This window comes from Trichogramma pretiosum, unplaced genomic scaffold, assembly GCF_000599845.2.
Source record: "Trichogramma pretiosum strain Unisexual culture from Peru unplaced genomic scaffold, Tpre_2.0 scaffold28, whole genome shotgun sequence".
NCBI classification, from domain to species: Eukaryota; Metazoa; Arthropoda; class Insecta; order Hymenoptera; family Trichogrammatidae; genus Trichogramma; species Trichogramma pretiosum.
Window position 1 is genome coordinate 992,399 of NW_019641710.1, and position 17,686 is coordinate 1,010,084.

The window sequence follows — 17,686 nt, forward strand, 5'->3', positions numbered from 1 at the left end:
TCGTGAAGTAAAATTTATACATTTGAATGGCCATCGATTCTCGGTATACGTACACGAGCAGCTTGCTACATAATCCGTGCAGGAAGTTTTGAATGAAAATAAAGATTTCAAGTTTTTCAAATTTCTTCATTTTCGAAATTTCGTACGCGCAACTGCTCTTCCTACTCCGAAGTCTCGTGCTCGTATATTACGTAAAACACGGGCTCGTAGCTCGTTCGAGAGTCAGCAGAAGCAGCTGATGGACGTTTTTTTGGTCGGTCTGTCGAGGCAAGATAATGGCATGTGCGGCAGCTCAGCAGCCGAAAAAATCGATAGCGATTGTCGAGTCTCGTGATATCGGCTGATCTAAAAGAGAGTCTCCAGAAGCTTCCGTCGTCGGAGCCGGCGCGTTGCGGAGTGACAACGACGACTGCTGCTGCTCCGCTCCGACTGTAAGGCTGCCGAGACAAGGAAAGTACATAGCGACGCGGAGAAGTGTTAGCCCCCCGAAGGGTCTCTCCTCTGCTCTCTCATACACTTACACACATACAAAGGGGAGGTAGTATAGAGTCTCTTGCAGCATCGCTCGCACATTTTTTCAGTGCGGCGTATATATATCGCGCGTAGAGCAGCATAGCGGTAGCTAAGCAGCAGCAACGCACACCGGCAACGGACGCACATGTGCGAGCCAGATGAAGCGGCGGCGACCCCTCGATCGCTTATATGTGTAACGGCAGCAGCGCGTATCCTATACCTATATCGCGTATTAAGGAGTAGAGGGCATTGTCGGGATTTTTCTCTTTCTCTCCTTTCGCTCTTCTCGTGCTCGTGCTCGGTGTGCTTCTCTCGCTCTGTCGTGGGAAATTGTATGCTGCTACTGCACTAAACGCTCTTCTTGTTCTTTCTTTCTTTCACTTTTTTTCGGCTATTGCACGAGACTCGCTGTGTACCGCATCGCTGCTGGCCTGTCTTTTGTACCCTACACATGTGTATGTTGAGAGCAACAGAAATCTGTCTGCGGGCATATATAGACTATGCATTAGATCGGGAATTATTTGTCACACGGGAATGTAAAGCGCATAGTTTTTTGGGAAATCACATGAACATCGACCATGTCCTTGAATCGCTGAAAAGTATTAAAATAAAATTCGCGTTCAAAATTCTCCGCATAGCCAAACAATTTTTTTTACTCAGTATTGGCAAGATCGATTGACAGGATACGATTCTCGATTGACGATATGCCTTAAAAAAGAAAAAAGAAAAAAGACAGCATCCTTGACAGCATGCTCGAAAAGCCTCATTATATTGGAGAGGTTCTTTGTCGAATTTTTTCTTCATTGCAGGAATGTAACGGAAACTTGGCTGTTGTGATTTCTATAATAATAGTTTTCAAAATAAATGAAATTCTTGCTTGGTTTTTACGTCGCGTGACATTGAGCAGTTTTTCGTCTTCTACGCGTGTATAGGCGTGTTTGCGCGCATCGACCGATCCTTCAGTCAAAATATCAAGTAGTTCGCACGCATATTTGTTGTTAACTCTGTCGGTAGACTCCGACCTATGTGCCGGCATGAGTACATACTACATAGTATATATTATATGTAATTAGAATCGGGACGAGCACATGGACATTGTTTGCTTTTGAAATCTAGCTCACTCGTATGCACACGAACACGCAACAAGCCATGACCGAAATAATTTTTTCCAACTCGCTTTATTAAAAATAAATAAATAATAAGTCATAGAGACTTTAGAAATGAAACAGTACGCTTAGATAGTGGTTTGCGGTAGTCAGTCTCGTTACCGAATAACGACGCAAACTATATTTCCAGTCTTTTCTTTAACGGGTATAAATTAAGAAAATTAATTGCCCTTACTTGTTTTCCTTTTCAATTGGTGAAAGTATAAGCATTTTTCGCGTCCCTATTTGAATCCCTTTTCGTAAACGTACATCATTGAATATTGATCCAATAAAATATTATGTTTACGAAGAATCGACTCTCTCTCTCTCTCTCTCCCTCATGGTCCGACCACAAGCTCGAAACAGAGTATTATGGTCTCCAAGTCGGGCATTGTGCGGTCTTTTCGCGGCAAAACCGCGCGATTATGTATCGAAAATGTATATCTAATATCCATTGAATAAACACATACGCATAAGCTTTTACGACGAGGGGAGCAAAAATTAGGTCGACGCGTCTCTTGCAAGACACGCTGCAGATTCGCGCTGTGCCTGAGAGAGAGTGGCTTTTTGCATCGCTCAACTAAGTACAATCGATTTGAGGAAATTCAATCATTTATTTAATCTATTATTTCGTTACACTTTTAGCCAGTTGGTTAGCACAGATTTTTAACAGGTAAAAAGGAGTTTCTTGCTTTTCTTCCTCTATCGAAACTCACAATATGAGTCTGTTTTCCATTTCGTTTTTTTCAAGACGTCCGAGATAATAAATGGCTCGTACGAAGCGGGTCGGTCGTGTTGATAACCTCAGCTCGTTTGCCACACTCTCAGACCTAATGTGTATTATATTATAGTCCTTATTGGCCAATCTACGATTACGATAATTTTATTTAATTTATTATTTCTTCAAATTCGTATTATGCTCCGAGTAGCATCGTCAGCTGCGTATATTGTACAGCTTGCGCGTGTCTGTGTACTCTTGAAACGTGTGTATGTGCGCGCTGTGCACGTGTGTGTGTGTGTGTGTGTGAATATGATGTGCATGAGCGCGCGAAAGAGGCAAACGTTTCCAGAAGGCCAAATTTTTTTCATAATCTTATCAAAATGTAGCCTATACAAACGCACACGCACACATCCCGCGAGGCAGCCAGTCGCTTCAGTCGTTTCGATATCAAGTACATGTATATAATTCGTGTAATTGTCTGTGTGCGCGCGCGTTTAGATTATAAGTATTTCCCAACGAGCGCAGCATACAATTTTTTGCTCCAAACAGACGTTCCAGCGATTATTACGTACGTGGCTGGCGTCAACATTTTTTTCTCCCATTATCACCGATGCGCCTTTTCTCTATTAATAATGGAAAATGTTGATGTAAAAATTATTATCATTAAAAATAGGTGAAAGTAAGATTGTGGAAGAGAGATTTTCGTGTTTCCGTTTTAACGGCTTTACTTGAGAGAAAGAAACGTTTGATGAATATTCAACGTTGCGCAACTCGATCGATACAAAAATCAGATCGCTGTACACATATTGTACATAGCTCGATGAAATTGCCTCATGATGGTAGGAATATTATACACGTTAAATTTGGGACTCTGAATTTCACCTTGAAATTTGAACTCGAAACAAAGACTCGTCAAATCGTTGATCCTTCGAGTGTAACTCGCAGTTTGTGCAGATAATATACAGGCTCTGGGATCAGCTCATAAATCACTTTGCCAAAAGCTGACACACCACCCGGACCAATATCCAACCATCAGGCTGGAAAAATGTTCTTTGTTTATTAATGTCTTAGTCGAGATAGTAGTCGTGCGTCGAAATACTCGCAACAATACAAAAAATCGAAAAGCCAGAAAAACAATCATGTTCATTGCAAACCTATTTCTTTGGCTAAACATTAAAGTGGATTATCAAATTTTTCATTTTATTTTCATTATAATTTGTGTTGCTTGTCGAGAGCGACTCGTGAAAGCAACTCGTCACTCGCATAACAGATAAAATAGCACAACATCCCGTACAGTTTGACTCTGTCTAAATATAGCTTTTCTCTCTCTCTCCGCTGCTGCTCTACGTGGAGTGGCATCGTATGTTCCTCGCGCGATTATCATCTCTTTCTCTCTCTCTCTCTCTCTCTCTCTCTTTCGTTTACGACATCTATTTCAAGAAAATAACGAAGAGCAGTATTTAATATTGTTCCTTAAGCGCTGGGGAATAAATCGAGAAAAACATGTGAAAAGCACAATCTAACGATGTACGTAGAAGCTTTGAACAATAGCGAGGACGAAGAACTGCTACCGAACGCGCAAAAGCCCAGTCAGATAGATGATAAGGCCGACATCGCGCACGTGGTCTAACCCTTGATCAAATAGCCGACTGGCAACTGTTTGTCGTATCATCGTCAATTATCTTGCATCAAATGCGTTCACGCGTACACACACTCGCCACGTCATAGTATACGTCTATAGCATACTTTGCAACGTTGCAATGTTCCTACGTCATGTATTGTGTCGGCGACTTTTCGACTTTTACTTTATGACTTTTTATGTAAAATTTCTTCGGACCCGTCGGATAGTTGCTTTCACCTGGTCATAGAAATGTGAAGAAGCCTACGTAAGACTGTGGAGGAAAAAAACTGCCGGAAATTTAAAGGACCATGTGTACCGTATTTTGACTCCTGTAATGCATGTGTAGGCCACATCCCACGGGCAACCAAAACTTTCCATCTAACGCTTTACTCGTGTACATTGCAGCTGTAATCACATGTAGAGATATCTCAAATTCGAATTCGGGGCGATTGTATCGCTCCAAATTAAGTTGGAACTATCTCGACGCGCGGCTGCACGTGTGAGGCTACGGCCGTTGTATTTTTAACCAATTTGGTGTATTCTCACCAACGTAATGATGAAAAACAACGACGATGACGATGACGACGACAACGACTTGCGACCACTCGAGCTTTTTTATTTGATACATTTCATACGGAGCACAGAAATGGAGTTGTCGAGTATTTATATACGAAATAATATCAAAGAATATATAACTCGACGACATCGAGAAGGACAAGGAGTATTGAAAATATCAACGTGTCGTGATGATGCTACTTGAGGGAACACATACACCTTAAACTCGAAAAAATTTTTATTGAAATTTTGAGTAGAATTTTCCGTCCCTTTCCATTGCATTTTTCGAAATTCCAAAATTTTGATTGTGCCCTGAGACACAACTGTTTTCGTGAGCTTTTTTTGTATACTTTACATGTTAAGATATTTCTTATTTTGCTATTTCTGGCGAGTAGTGTTTTTGGTCACCTCACGTAACTTTCAGTGGATACCAATTAAGCTTCAGCACCAGGATCGCGTACACATCTTCAGAGCATTAATGGTTACGGCCACTACTATAGCTGAGACAATTCAACTCATAGGTCACTCTCAGTACTTTTATGACTTAAATTTCGGTAAAAACGAAAAATGGAAAAAAATGTGTGCTTAACTGTTCATGCAGAGCAATCTGCCCGTTCGATCGTCTCATCCGAGGTAGTGACCGTAACCATTGATGTTCTGAAAAAGTGTACGCGACCCTGGTCCTGAAGCTTAATTGGTACCCTCTGAAAGTTAAGATAGATGACCAAAAACACTACTCGCCAGAAAACGCAAAGGAAGAAAAAATTTAACACGTAAAGTATAGGAAAAAGGCTCACGGAAACAGCTGTATCTCAGTACAAAATCAAAATTTTGGAATTTCAAAAAATGCAATGGAAAGGGACGGAAAAATCCTACTCAAAATGTTAATAAAACATTTTTTGAGTTTAAGGTGTACGTGTCCCCTTAACAACAAGCCACACTGTACATTAAGAACTGAAAGGAACATTGGGAGTATTTTAAAGATGTTTATTACAATCTATCATATGAGAAACAATAATCACATAGTTGCAACAATTAATTATAAAAAAGTATGTTTTCGTTCGTACGCCATTAACATTAGAAAGTCAAAAGTTTAATTTAGAGATTCAAGATGGTGACGAATCCAGACCAAATTTTAAATTTTGTTTTCTGAAATTTTTACCTAGTATTTCTCCCAAAGTTTCAATGATAACCTTCATTTCAATATTTTATAAAATACCATAGAGCCTTTTAGAAAAATATTCAATAGAAGTTTTAAAAAACGCCCCCTAGCATATGGGTTGAAGAATTTTATATTTTTGAGTACTTGAGTGGATTATTAGACGTTATTTTCATTCCCATGCATCCAAATCTGTCGAACGTGAAATATTTAAGTTTTGTTAATGGCCTCGTTGGTTTCAACGATATCCATGTTAAACTTGAGCCCTGCACACTACACTTGAATGCCTTAGGACCAAACTGTTTTGAGCGAGATAAATTAATACACGAGGGTGGGAGTAAAACACGGCACATGTTTTGGCCGCTGAGACAAAAGAGATTAGGTTCTGATGGGGTAGCATGAAAAAGATTATTGTTGAGTGTCGTTGCTGATATCTTAACGGAATTCAGTACATTTATTTTGGTCTTTATTCTAGATTATCTCGTGTTGGCCCAAATGTAAGATTTTCCCAATTGGTCCCGCCATTACGTGATATTTTAACAAATCGCTGCGGATTAGGCAATGTTCACTTCATTTGATCAGGTATTCTGAAGCAAGATGATTGCGATGCTCTTCGATTCTTTTTCTATTTTATTAATGGCGTTATCCAATAGTTTTTGGCATGCTTCAACTTCACGTAAATATCTCTGAAAATTTCCCGATGGCAATTACGAGATTTGTATTTGTACCGAGCAGTACCATATGCCTATTATAGCAGTACCATACGTCTATTAATATGCAAACATTCGTTAAAGATAGAGTGTCAGACGTGTATAAAATAAGTACAGAGTGGGTCCAGGAATACTATCTTGTGGAACGCCCGCATGTATTTCTCTTATGTCAGACGTGGAACTATTTATTTGGAATTGAAATGTTCGATTTCGGAAGCACGAACTTAGTAGCTCATTATCGTATTCGAGAATTTTTAAAAAATTTCATTAAGTAATCTTGAGCGAAAAAGAAAAATGAAAATAAAAATCCGAACCAGCCAAACTTTTCATACTTTCCAAAAGTAGTGCACGAGAAATCACATTCGTATATTTTTCTCCTTTTTTTTTTATTTTAATTTAAAAGCCTCGCGTCTTTGAAATATTACATACAGTTATATGGCGTGTGTGTGTATGTGCAGCTCGCAAGGCAAATTCGAGGCAGCAACAGCAGCAGCAGCGGCATCGCTCCAGCCAGCTGGTCAAACAACTCCGCCACAGGAGAGCCTGTTTCAACTCTTTTCTACATATAAATATATGTATGCGATCATCCTCCTTTCATGCGCGGCTGCCAGCCCCGCTCCCTCTCTGTCTCTTTCTCTCTTTCTCTCGCTCGAGAATTATACCATACGTGCATTCTGGCAAGGCAGCTTGTGGCTCTTTGTCGATATTACAAGTCTTTTCTGCCTCATTTAAGGCTTCCTTGTTTTTCACGCCTACCCGCCCGAAACTTTCCTTCTCTCTCGCTCGCCTTTTCTCGGCGATCCGCAAATAAAATCCCCCTATACGTTGCCCATGATACACGTATATCGATTCGTCGAAATCATTGACGAGCCTCGCGATGATTCAATAATCCTCGAAACACGTCTCGTTGTTGGCGTCGTCGACGATACAGCCTCGATCGATGACTACGCATCGTTACGTAAACTTTTATATATCTCCGATTGCACAAAAAAGAAGGAGCTGCATATAACGCCGGCGATGGTCTTAGATGCGAATATCCTCGACGATGACGACGAGGACGACGATGTTTGGTAAATTAAACCTGTTTGCGAGGCGAATCGGTATTGCGCTATACGTTCAAGGCATAATTCACAAGTGCGTAATATCACACTCGTACGAATTTCTTTTGATTCTGCATGGATCTCTCGCTATAAGCCATCCCATAAGTACTGGGGTTTTGTCGAAAATACGTGGCTATATGAAGCTATTCGTACATGTTACATAGCACGAAATTCCTGGCCTGGGCCGCCTGCAATATGTGCTCCTATTTATAGCGTCGTCGTGTGTGCGTGTGTGTGCATGCGAGTCCCGCGCGCGAGAGAGGAGAAGCTCGAAGTTTATCTTCCGTAAAGAAACCTGTTTTTCGAGACTTCAAAACTGGTTGACACTTTATCGCGTGCATATACACTCGCATGCATGCATATACGATCGTCTGCAACGCCGCTACACTTCTCCTCGTTCGCGCACTGCAACGATTTTTACAAACTTGCCGCACTGCACGTATGCCTCGAGTTGGGGGTCTGTGCTGCCTGTCCGCAAGTGCAAAGTGCGTTCGCATTCGCAAATTTCACTCGTGATTTGCATCGAACCAAAGAAACAACGAAGAGAGGCTCGTTTTTTTCCATTTAGTCGCACGAAATAGGTAAAAGTGCAAACTATACGCGACGCTGAATTGGCAATCTCGTCTCGGACGTTTTTAAAAGCGGACGATTGCTCAAGCCGCGACGTCGCGCCTGCGTGAATTTCGAACTGGGAGAGCTCCCGCTCGATACGCTCATTTTTATATATATCTGACTTTTTTTTTTAAACATCTCTCGAGGATGAGGCAACGATTTGTGCATCTAAAAGCCCAATTGCCCTTGATCCATTTCGAATCGAAGCTTCCTCGTTGCATGTTTGCATTCATTCTCCCTCTCGCTGACGCACGCGGCTCTTTCTTTGGGACTACGAAGGAAACAGACGATATACTCTACATATATATAGGTAGACGAGGATACGCCGTTCGTTCGGCCGATAAAATCGAAATCTCACGAGCGACCTTGAACCTACGCTCGGTGGTAAAATCACTGCCAACCTTTCCCCGAAAACTTTCACCTTCGCCCGTATATATTATAGTTCGCCTCATTATAAGCTCCAGAGGCATCGCGATACGAGAGCCGAAATTACGGCACGGCGCTAAAACTTGGCAAAGCTCGAGCTCTCGCGCACCGAGGCACTACCTCGAGGTCGCGGGGGCAGTTTAGAGCCGTTTGTTTTTTCAGAGTTCGACGTCCTTCGCGTCTAATATTACAATGTTGTAGCGATCGAGAAGAGGAAGAGGCGAAGAAGTGCCGCGACAGCAAAAGTCTCGAAAGCAATTTACTGTATTTTCCAAGCAGCTTCGAAAATATTTGGCTCTTTAGCTCTCTTGGCAAATCTTTCGATGCGTTCATTATATTTGCGGAGATATCTTTTTTTTTACTTTTCAACGCGAGTGAAAACGACAGTTACGTGAAATGGACGTATAAATTTTCACGGAAAATCAGCCGCACCGTGCGGAGTGTATTTTTAGAAAGCAAATAGCTATATAGTACCTCGCCTCGGACCAGACGATGGCGACGACGACGACGACGACGACGATGAAAATGAAAATCGATGCTTTCGCAGTCGTGCGCGCGCCACAACTTTTAGCGACGCACGTGAAACACAAGCATATTTTTTTCTTTTTTTAATGTTAAAAAATGATGTTATTAACATCGAATGAACCCGGCCGTTTTATCAAACTTTCACCTAAAGCGCCGAGCTTGATTAATCGATTTTTCAGTGCAGTAATTTGGCTGGAATCAATTTAATTTAATCGATGCGAGGATCGCTGCACCAGGAGACCACAAGGACTCGGCGTGAAAAATCGGGCCTCACTTTACTAACGAGCCGCGCGATGTGTCATTTCTGTCTTTGAGGATGACGTAAGTTTACGAGGTTATCGGCTGCAGGCACCGATTCGCAGCACATTTATGAGATGCTCGCGCGCATTTATGTATATTATTCGAGAATAAAAAAAAATCCGCGTGAGTCGATCGAATTTTAAGTCGTATGCGAGCAGCGATTAAGTTATAAAGGCATTTCACATTTGCCATGAAAAGCTAGCGCCTCGCGTTGATTTTCCAATACACGATAGTGCACCACCGTGTACACAAGCCACTGTAATATTGCTATTTTCTCAGTCGCGCGGCGAAAACGATTTGTCGCGGCTCGCCATCTACAAGAAAGTTGCGTATGCATTATATACACGTACGGAGATGATTTATGAAGTTTTCGCGCGCGCACAGCGTTTCATCCATTTTCTTACTCTCAGGGGGAAAAACTCGTCGATCGAAACGAGGAGAAAACTGCCTGGTAATAAATAAACAGCCCCCGATGAATAAATAATAAAAGCAAATGAATCTCGCCTCTTTGCGGCGAAGAAAAAATGGGCACGGACTCGCACACAGCACAAAAGGCAGCTCACGTGCGCAGCGGGGGTGAAAGTAACTTAATGAAAATATAAAAGTGCCGAGGAACAGCGTGGGGCGCAAATATTAATTATATCCTCGGCGCTCGCTTGCGTCGACTATTTTTTGGGTTCGACAACCGTCGGTACGCAACAACAGTTTTCATATAATACACACAATGCCAGCGCGAGGATGAACACAGAAGCCCGTCCAATGTGAATGTTTTTTTTTTTGGACGAGCACAAATCGTGTACTTACACGCACGCGCGCATCTTTAGCGTCTATCGTCGTCGTCGTCGTCGTCGTCGCCGTGGTAGATATAACAACAACACGACAGTTGGAAGAGCCAACGATGCGAGTTCTGACCTTCAAGGAATTTTTTTTTCTTTGGAAAATTCATAATAGACGCGTCGCACGTGTAGAGTCGATGATTTTACGGGACTTTTTTTAAAAGCAAAGTAAGCGGATATTTTACATTTTTATATACCAGAGTTTACACGACGGAGAATTTTAATTTTTTGCAAAATTCGTGTTGTGATCAATTTTTTGCTCTCTTTAATGCCTATGCGTCAAAAAATAAAAAAATAAATAAAGAAGACGATTGGATGGGAATTTTTTTCCTACTTTGTAAACAACCGAACGAAAGATTTTTTTGTACGATTGTTCAAGCTACCAGAAATGCATATTCTTGTTTGAAGAAAAATCTCATTGTCCATGCAAAAATCTCCTCTTACTTGCGCAATAAATATTGTAACATTAATTGTATCCACGATGTATGTTTAATGTGCGCATAGAGAGCAAAAAAGTTTTGACCTTGTACATTAGCGCGAGCTGCGACGAAAAAAAAATCATCATCATCATCGTCGTTGAACGAGTCCACTTGGTTGTTTATATTCGTACCACTCGTAAGTGTGTGTATGTGTTTATGTGCACGCGCGTGCGAGAGAGAAAAAAATCGCTGCAAAAATTAATTATGATGCAAAAGTTTGTTTGCCAATAATACGAGCTTGAAAGCGCGCGAGCTCGAGCCGCGATTTTTCTGTCTTCATAACAATATTAAACGCCTCGCGGCCGCACCAATGTGTATATTAGGAAACAACAAAGTTTCTCAATGTAGCTCTTACGTATAGACAAGTTTCTCTGGAAAATTGGCATGCCGAGCGAGCGTTAAAAGCGAAATGCAGACTGTCGACGAGCCAAAACATCCCGTTTAAACGTCCTCTCGGCGACTCGGAAAAAAAGAAGACGCTGTAGCGAAAAAATTTCGAAGCAAGTATACAATAAGATTTTTTGTTTCTTCGAGAAGAGAAAGAATTTTCACTACGGCATTTGATTCGTGGAGCGCAGATCCTTTGAAAAATCGAAGCGCCCACGAGGCATGGATCCGCTGGATAAATCCACGCAGCCGGCCTCTGCTCGGCTAAAATAGCTCTTTGTCGGGTGCGAGTAGAAAAATCTTTTGGCTCGTCTGTTGTGTATTTTTTGTTGTGCCGCGCAACACCTGCAACGTCGGTATGTCCATACAAAATCATCCCCCTCTACGCGAGTCGCGCACACAACTGCGCTAGTTTCGTGTCCGCCGCGCGCGTGTACTTGCACATGTATACACGAATACTCGCACGTGTGTGAGGCGTAGGTGTGGAGGATAGGTATGTATATGTGTAATGTAGAGCATGTGCAGCGGAGTAGTCCACCCCATCATCGTTTATGCGCGCAGTCGCCCTCGTGGAGTCGCGAGGCTCGTCCTAGAACGTCTGCAGCAAGGAGCGCTTAGTCTAAATCGCTCCTCCAGCCAGGCAGATCGCCGAGGCAGCAGCAGCAGCAGCAGACAAAACAAACTCTGTACCTGCTCCGTGGCTGCTCTGGCGGATCTTTCGAGGGTCGATCAATCTCGTTGTACATCGAAGCGTGACGAGGCGAAATGTGCAGCGCCGATTGTTGAATACCTCCACACGGACACGCACTTGTACACGAAAGAAACGTCGTAGATAGCAGCCGAGTTTTCCTCGCGGCCTCCTGCCTTTTCTGCTGCTGCTGCTCAGCCGAGGGTTGTGTGCGTGTACGAGTTGATTCTGGCTGGAAGTAGTGGTAGTAGCTGCGCCTGCGCCCCAAAGTCACGAGCTACAATTATCCCGCACACGTATCCTTTATCGCGAAGGATTTCTCATCGCGAGCTTGCAGGTACGTATACGGCTCGTGCATGTCTGTGTTTTTCCATCATCATTATCCATCGTTATTAGGCGAATAACAGGCGTTTCGATCGATCTCGCAGCTGGCAGGTGAACATTTTTCTCAAAGTCTCTCACAGGAGCAGTGCGTCGAATGTGCGCGATCGATCGCTTTCCTCCTCTTCTTCTTCTTTTTTTTCTTCCGGGTTAACTGCGAGCTTTGTTGTGTGCACGCTCGGAACTTGGATCGTTCGATAGCTCGCGCCGCTCAAGTTCGCCACGCGACTTTCGCAGTGCGCGCAACCGTACTTGCGTATATACCGCATCTGTAGATCGTGCTCTGCACGTGGACTTTTCTGCTAAATTGAATAAAGTTCAAGTCGGTACGATTTTCCGCTCCGTTTGTCGGGCGCTTCTCGTCGCCCGATGATAATCATACTGAGACTTTCAATTGCCTCGAGTCGCGATTTGCCGTTAATAAAATAAAACGCGCGCGATAACGTTAATTTCGACTGACAAAATGATAGATCGATTTTTAATTCGCAGGTATACCGAGTAGTCAGAGTTTGCAAAGTGAAGAGCAGATAAGCCGAGCAGCATGACGGTAACGTCGGAGCTCAAGGAGATACGGGAGATGCTGCGCAAGATCATCCGCGACATGACCAAGATACGCGAGACCCAGAAGCAAATGAAGGAGGAGATGTACGAGGTGAAGGACGACCTGCGCAAATTCCGCGAGTCCTGGAAGAAGGAGAAGTACGACATAGAGAATCGCATCATGAGGCTGGAGGAGCGCGACACGGTCAAGCGCGAGCTCATGCAGAGGCTCATGCGCTTCGAGAAGATGCAGGAGGCCATCGAGATCAAAGAGAACAACAGCAACAACAGCATCAAGTGCTGGGACGACTGCATGCAACACAAGACCAAAATCGTTCAGCAGCAGCAGCAGCAGCTGTCGGTGGACCTGCCCCCGCCACCGCCGCCCCCGCCGCTGCCGGCCAGTGCCTTCCTGCCGAGTTACGACATCGAGCGGCGGATCGAGTGCGTCTTGGGCGATAAGGACAAGAGCCACAAGAGCACCGTCAACATCGAGTACAAGAAGCTCTGCATCAACGAGAAAAACATGATACTCAAGGACGGGCGCAGATTGATCAAGCAGTTCTTCGGCGGCGGCAGGACCGACCTCTAAATCTCCCCGTGTCCTCCAGTCCTCCGTGCGCAGCTGCAATTATCAATTTCATATCGTGCACCTATGCAATTATATCACGTACATCTCTCCCTGTCTCGAGATTGTTCGACGCTAAATGAGAAGCCTCGTCGCGAATAGAGTCTCTGTATATTTTCATAGGCGCGTGTATAGCGAGTAATTTGAAAATCTTTATCATAGAGAGTGCTAACTATTTTTGCTAAAATACAACTTGTTTTTTAGTGCCTTTTTATCGAGTGCGTGTATGTTGCGATACGTGTATTTCACGACGCGTGCGAAATAAGAGAAAAACGTGCAAAAATTTCAAGTACAAGCCGCTGATACGGATCTCAAAGCTAATTTGACTAGATTTCTCCTCTCAAATTTGCTCCAGCAGCATACCATTATAAATACGTAGAATTACTCGGTTAAGAAGTTCCTTTACTCGTTATGTGTCTCTTATATAGCCTAAGCGAGTGATGATATACATATTTTAATTTTCTTTTACGAGAGACCTGCACGCTTAATAAGTAATTACGTATTTTGGAATTTGTGTGAACCAATAGTTTCGACATAGCAATCTGTCCCAAGTAAATAAAGTGTGTATTTTTAATTAAAGTAATTAATAACATAGGGTCTATTCGGAGGAGATGAGGGTACGAAAATGGAGCTTATTTTGGATTTCCGTGCGCGATGAATTTTGTCGAACAAAATTGGATCATTTGGATGGTACCCCATTTTAACCCCGACTCAATTTAAGAAACAGATCAAAATATATTATATCACGTACAGTCATAAGTGTGTGTAAAAAAATTATGTATAAGATTATATATTTCTCGATGTTTTTCAGAGGTTTCAGAATTCTGCTAAAAAATTTCATTGTTATATAATTGATTGACGATACGTAACTTGTCTTATATAGAGATACACAAAGTTGCCTTATCAGAAGAAATAAAACGTATATAGATGCACAAATATTTATGCTACCACATAACTATATAAATGTATAAAAAATATATATATTTCCGAAATATCATAATGTTTCTTTGATCGTTCGAATGTCTAATAAATTTATATTGTACAAAATGTGCAATCGATCTCCATTTATTTCGCTTCCAAAAGTTTCTAGTAAAATAAAAAGTGAAAATTCCTTTATCTGTTCGTGTGAGCATCAACACGATGAGGCCATATACTTAAATATACACAGAAGCGTCGAACGGTTCAAACAAAAGAGTTTGATCGATTTAAAGTGCTCCAAGTCTGTTTTCAAAGTCATTGGCCAATTATAGGCTTGTATCGGGGCTTCTCGACTCATATTTAGGCATAATACAATTATAATACACACGAATGTCAACAGGTTCGTCTGTATATTTTGATTCCGACAACGAGCTTTGACATCTATTCCTTAGCGGCATACACAGTAAGTTTATACTGGCTATACACAGCTACGACATTTTCAAGTTCAATGAAAATGTTGATCCTCTCAGTCTGTCACCTCTACTCTCGCTAATGTACTGTGTTTGTTTACTTTCGTAAGATCGACGAATTAATAATACACAACAGGGTCCCTCAAAACGAGAATCCAAGTTTATGATAAATCTCTGCTGGTTTCGTGAAACCAAAAAAAAAAGAAGATTTTCAATTGAATAATGAGATGAATATGCATATAGCGCGTACGCGAGTCGACGGATCGTCATTGTCCGATCAGAGGAAAAAAAAGAGTCTTGGCAGCCAAAGTCTGAAATTCAAAAATATATACGTCGACCCGCTGAGTCATTTAGAGAACGAGAGTGAATTTATCGGATAGACCTTTGTCTCGCTTATATATATATCGCGGCGTATCTCAAATTGCTGCGCGCGATATTATTTCTCGAATCTCGGAGGAGGTGGATTTTTACGCATGGCCAACATGAGCGGCTACGATAGCAATGTTGAAGTATTTGACGAGAGTAAACCTGTGAGCTCGAGCTAAGTATAGATTTTTTAATGTGTATATTTATATAAATCTACGAATTGTTGTCTCTTGCATTGCGATGCTTTTAGAAATGCTCTATCGCAGCTCTCTTTTCCCATAACGATCCGTAGTTGAAAATGGATTGGAGCGTCGAGTCGAATTAATTACAGTTTATACATAAACGAAGAAAAATATTATTGCCAGATAAACATTCCCTAATCGCAGCGATTATGTATGTGATCGCCTGTAATTATAAACTCTATCGAGCAAGCTTATACAGATTAAGCTGCATTGCAGCGGTAGCGGAAGTCACATGTACGTAGGCGAATAAAAAGGTTTCGACTTTTTACTATGTTAATCGCAGTTGAATTAGAAAAAAAATCAACAACAACATGGAATGAAAAAGTAGAACTCGCATAAATAATCGATGCGTCCGAACCAAGTGCTCGTCGTCGAATCCGTATGTGAATAAATCGACTCCTTTGATCGCTAAGCTCGTACGGCAGCTGTCATTTTATATGTTTTCGCGCATCCTTCTTGTTATTGCATAAGCTAGTCGATTTTTGGCCGATTTCTAACCAATCTGCATAATGCACGCGTGTTCGTGTGTGTGCATATATAGACGGTAATGCGATTCCACTTCCTCCGTAGCGTTCGCGATAACAATCACCGAGTCGAGCTCTAAACTCGTGCAGTAACGTCGTCGATCTTTTCATTAATTAAAATACGTGTATATTATATAGCAGGCAGTAGGCGCAAAGACAAAAATATCGGAAACTTTCACGAAAATGTGTGATATGGGCGCAGGCGAGTCGCGCAGCTCGATAATCATCAACGCGACGCGCTTTACTAATCGACAAAAATATAGCCCGAGATAAGAGATTGGAAGCTCGGGATCTGACTTTTTATCAATACGCCATATCTGTCTATTGCTCGCGTGAATTTAAAGCCGTACATGGAAAAAACATATACTTGGACGTTGAATCTAATCGGAGACGAAACAAGAGAAGATGCGAGAGAGAAAAAAGAGAAGAAAGAGAAACGAGTCGAAAAGAAATGTGTAAGGAGGCTTTCGATGAAAATTTGATAGAGTGACGAAAAGTGACAAGAAGCGAAGAGAAAGAGAGTCGATCACGCGATAATCGTGTTTGTTGGCCCGACCGAAGATCCGTCACTCGCATACAATTGGTTTTTTTTTCCTTTTTGTCAATCGATCCAAGCAAACTTGCGAGCTTTTCATATATTATATTTGCTCGCGAAAGCTCGTCAACGGCTGCGAACTGATTTTGGTTAGCCTTCCGTATACCAGCTGCGATGCAATTAATCGTACAGGCATATTCGTTGTGGCGTTAATCAAGCGCGAAATTCGTCGGATTGTCGAGCGGAAAGAATAATGGCACGAATACGGATCGAAGCCCAGGAGGCAGGTTTTACCGTTACGATCTTGCAGGCACTTGCATGTCTAAATGTCAGGGTGGTGTACGCGTCGTAAATACAGCGAGTATCTCTTTCTCTTTCTCGCTTGATTGAAAATGGCTCGAGCTCCTAAGCTGCTCTCAAAACGTTTTAATAAACGAATTAAAGCTAGGTATGTGCGTTGCATCATCGTGTCCGAACCAGTTTGTGGCTCGCTGCCACCCGAGGCCGTAGCCGAGCGCCTGCTCTACCTATAACATCGCTGAAATGGAATAGCTGATAGAGGCGCGCGAACGAGTTATGAAGATGGCCTAGACGCGCAGCGTACATACTAGGATCGGTGCACGTCGAGCCACGTGGGTGTGGTGACGCTGCGGCTCGTCCTGCAGTACGCTAATAAACATCGGGGGCCGGGGCTCGTTTTTTCCCCTCTCTCTGGAAGCTCTCCCTCTCGTTGATTCGTTTAAGAGCTTTCTCCTATACTTGGAGCTCGCGAGCTCCTATATATGCAAGCCAGTGCATAATAAATGAATCGTTGATTTATGATTATGGGTGGCTCGCTCGAGAGAATATGCCTAAGTAGCTATCGGAACTTTAGCTGCTGCTGCTGCACTCGTAATCTATGCAAGAGTATCAATCATATACTGCGAGCCTATATACTGCAGGTACATATGCTAATCAAGCGAGAGATGCGAGAGAGAGAGAGAGAGAGCGAGTCCTCCTCGGGCAGGTCTCTGCGCTGCACCGGCAACAGGTGCAGTACATACAACAGCTGAGCACGACGAGGAGCGAGCGAGTGAAATTCTCCAGCTTTTATCGTATTATTTGTCTTTTTATTCTCATCCGCGGCGTAACTGATGCTGCCGCTACTGCACCGTTACGTTATTCCGCCAATCGCTGCCATATAGATCCATGCGGACGCTATACACAAACCGACTCGTCGCGTATACATGTACGTGTATATTATATACATTTTGTCGAGAGGCTTAACGATCGCTAAAAACTCGACGCGGACGCGTTCCAGAGTCC

General features: G+C 42.6%; 1 protein-coding gene across 2 annotated transcripts; it reads left to right on the forward strand.

The window, feature by feature from the left end:
• The first annotated feature begins 11,663 nt into the window (after positions 1-11,663).
• LOC106658789 (shootin-1-like) lies at positions 11,664-14,373 on the forward strand. Of its 2 annotated transcripts, none has more exons than XM_014380907.1 (2): positions 11,664-12,114; positions 12,648-14,373. In XM_014380907.1, exon 2 carries the CDS (start codon positions 12,700-12,702, stop codon positions 13,288-13,290), a length of 591 nt encoding a protein of 196 aa, XP_014236393.1. In that variant the 5' UTR covers positions 11,664-12,114; positions 12,648-12,699; the 3' UTR covers positions 13,291-14,373. The 2 variants fall into 2 exon arrangements, with proteins under 2 accessions (XP_014236393.1, XP_014236394.1); XM_014380908.1 differs by lacking the exon at positions 11,664-12,114 and adding an exon at positions 12,123-12,212.
• Positions 14,374-17,686: the final 3,313 nt, after the last annotated feature.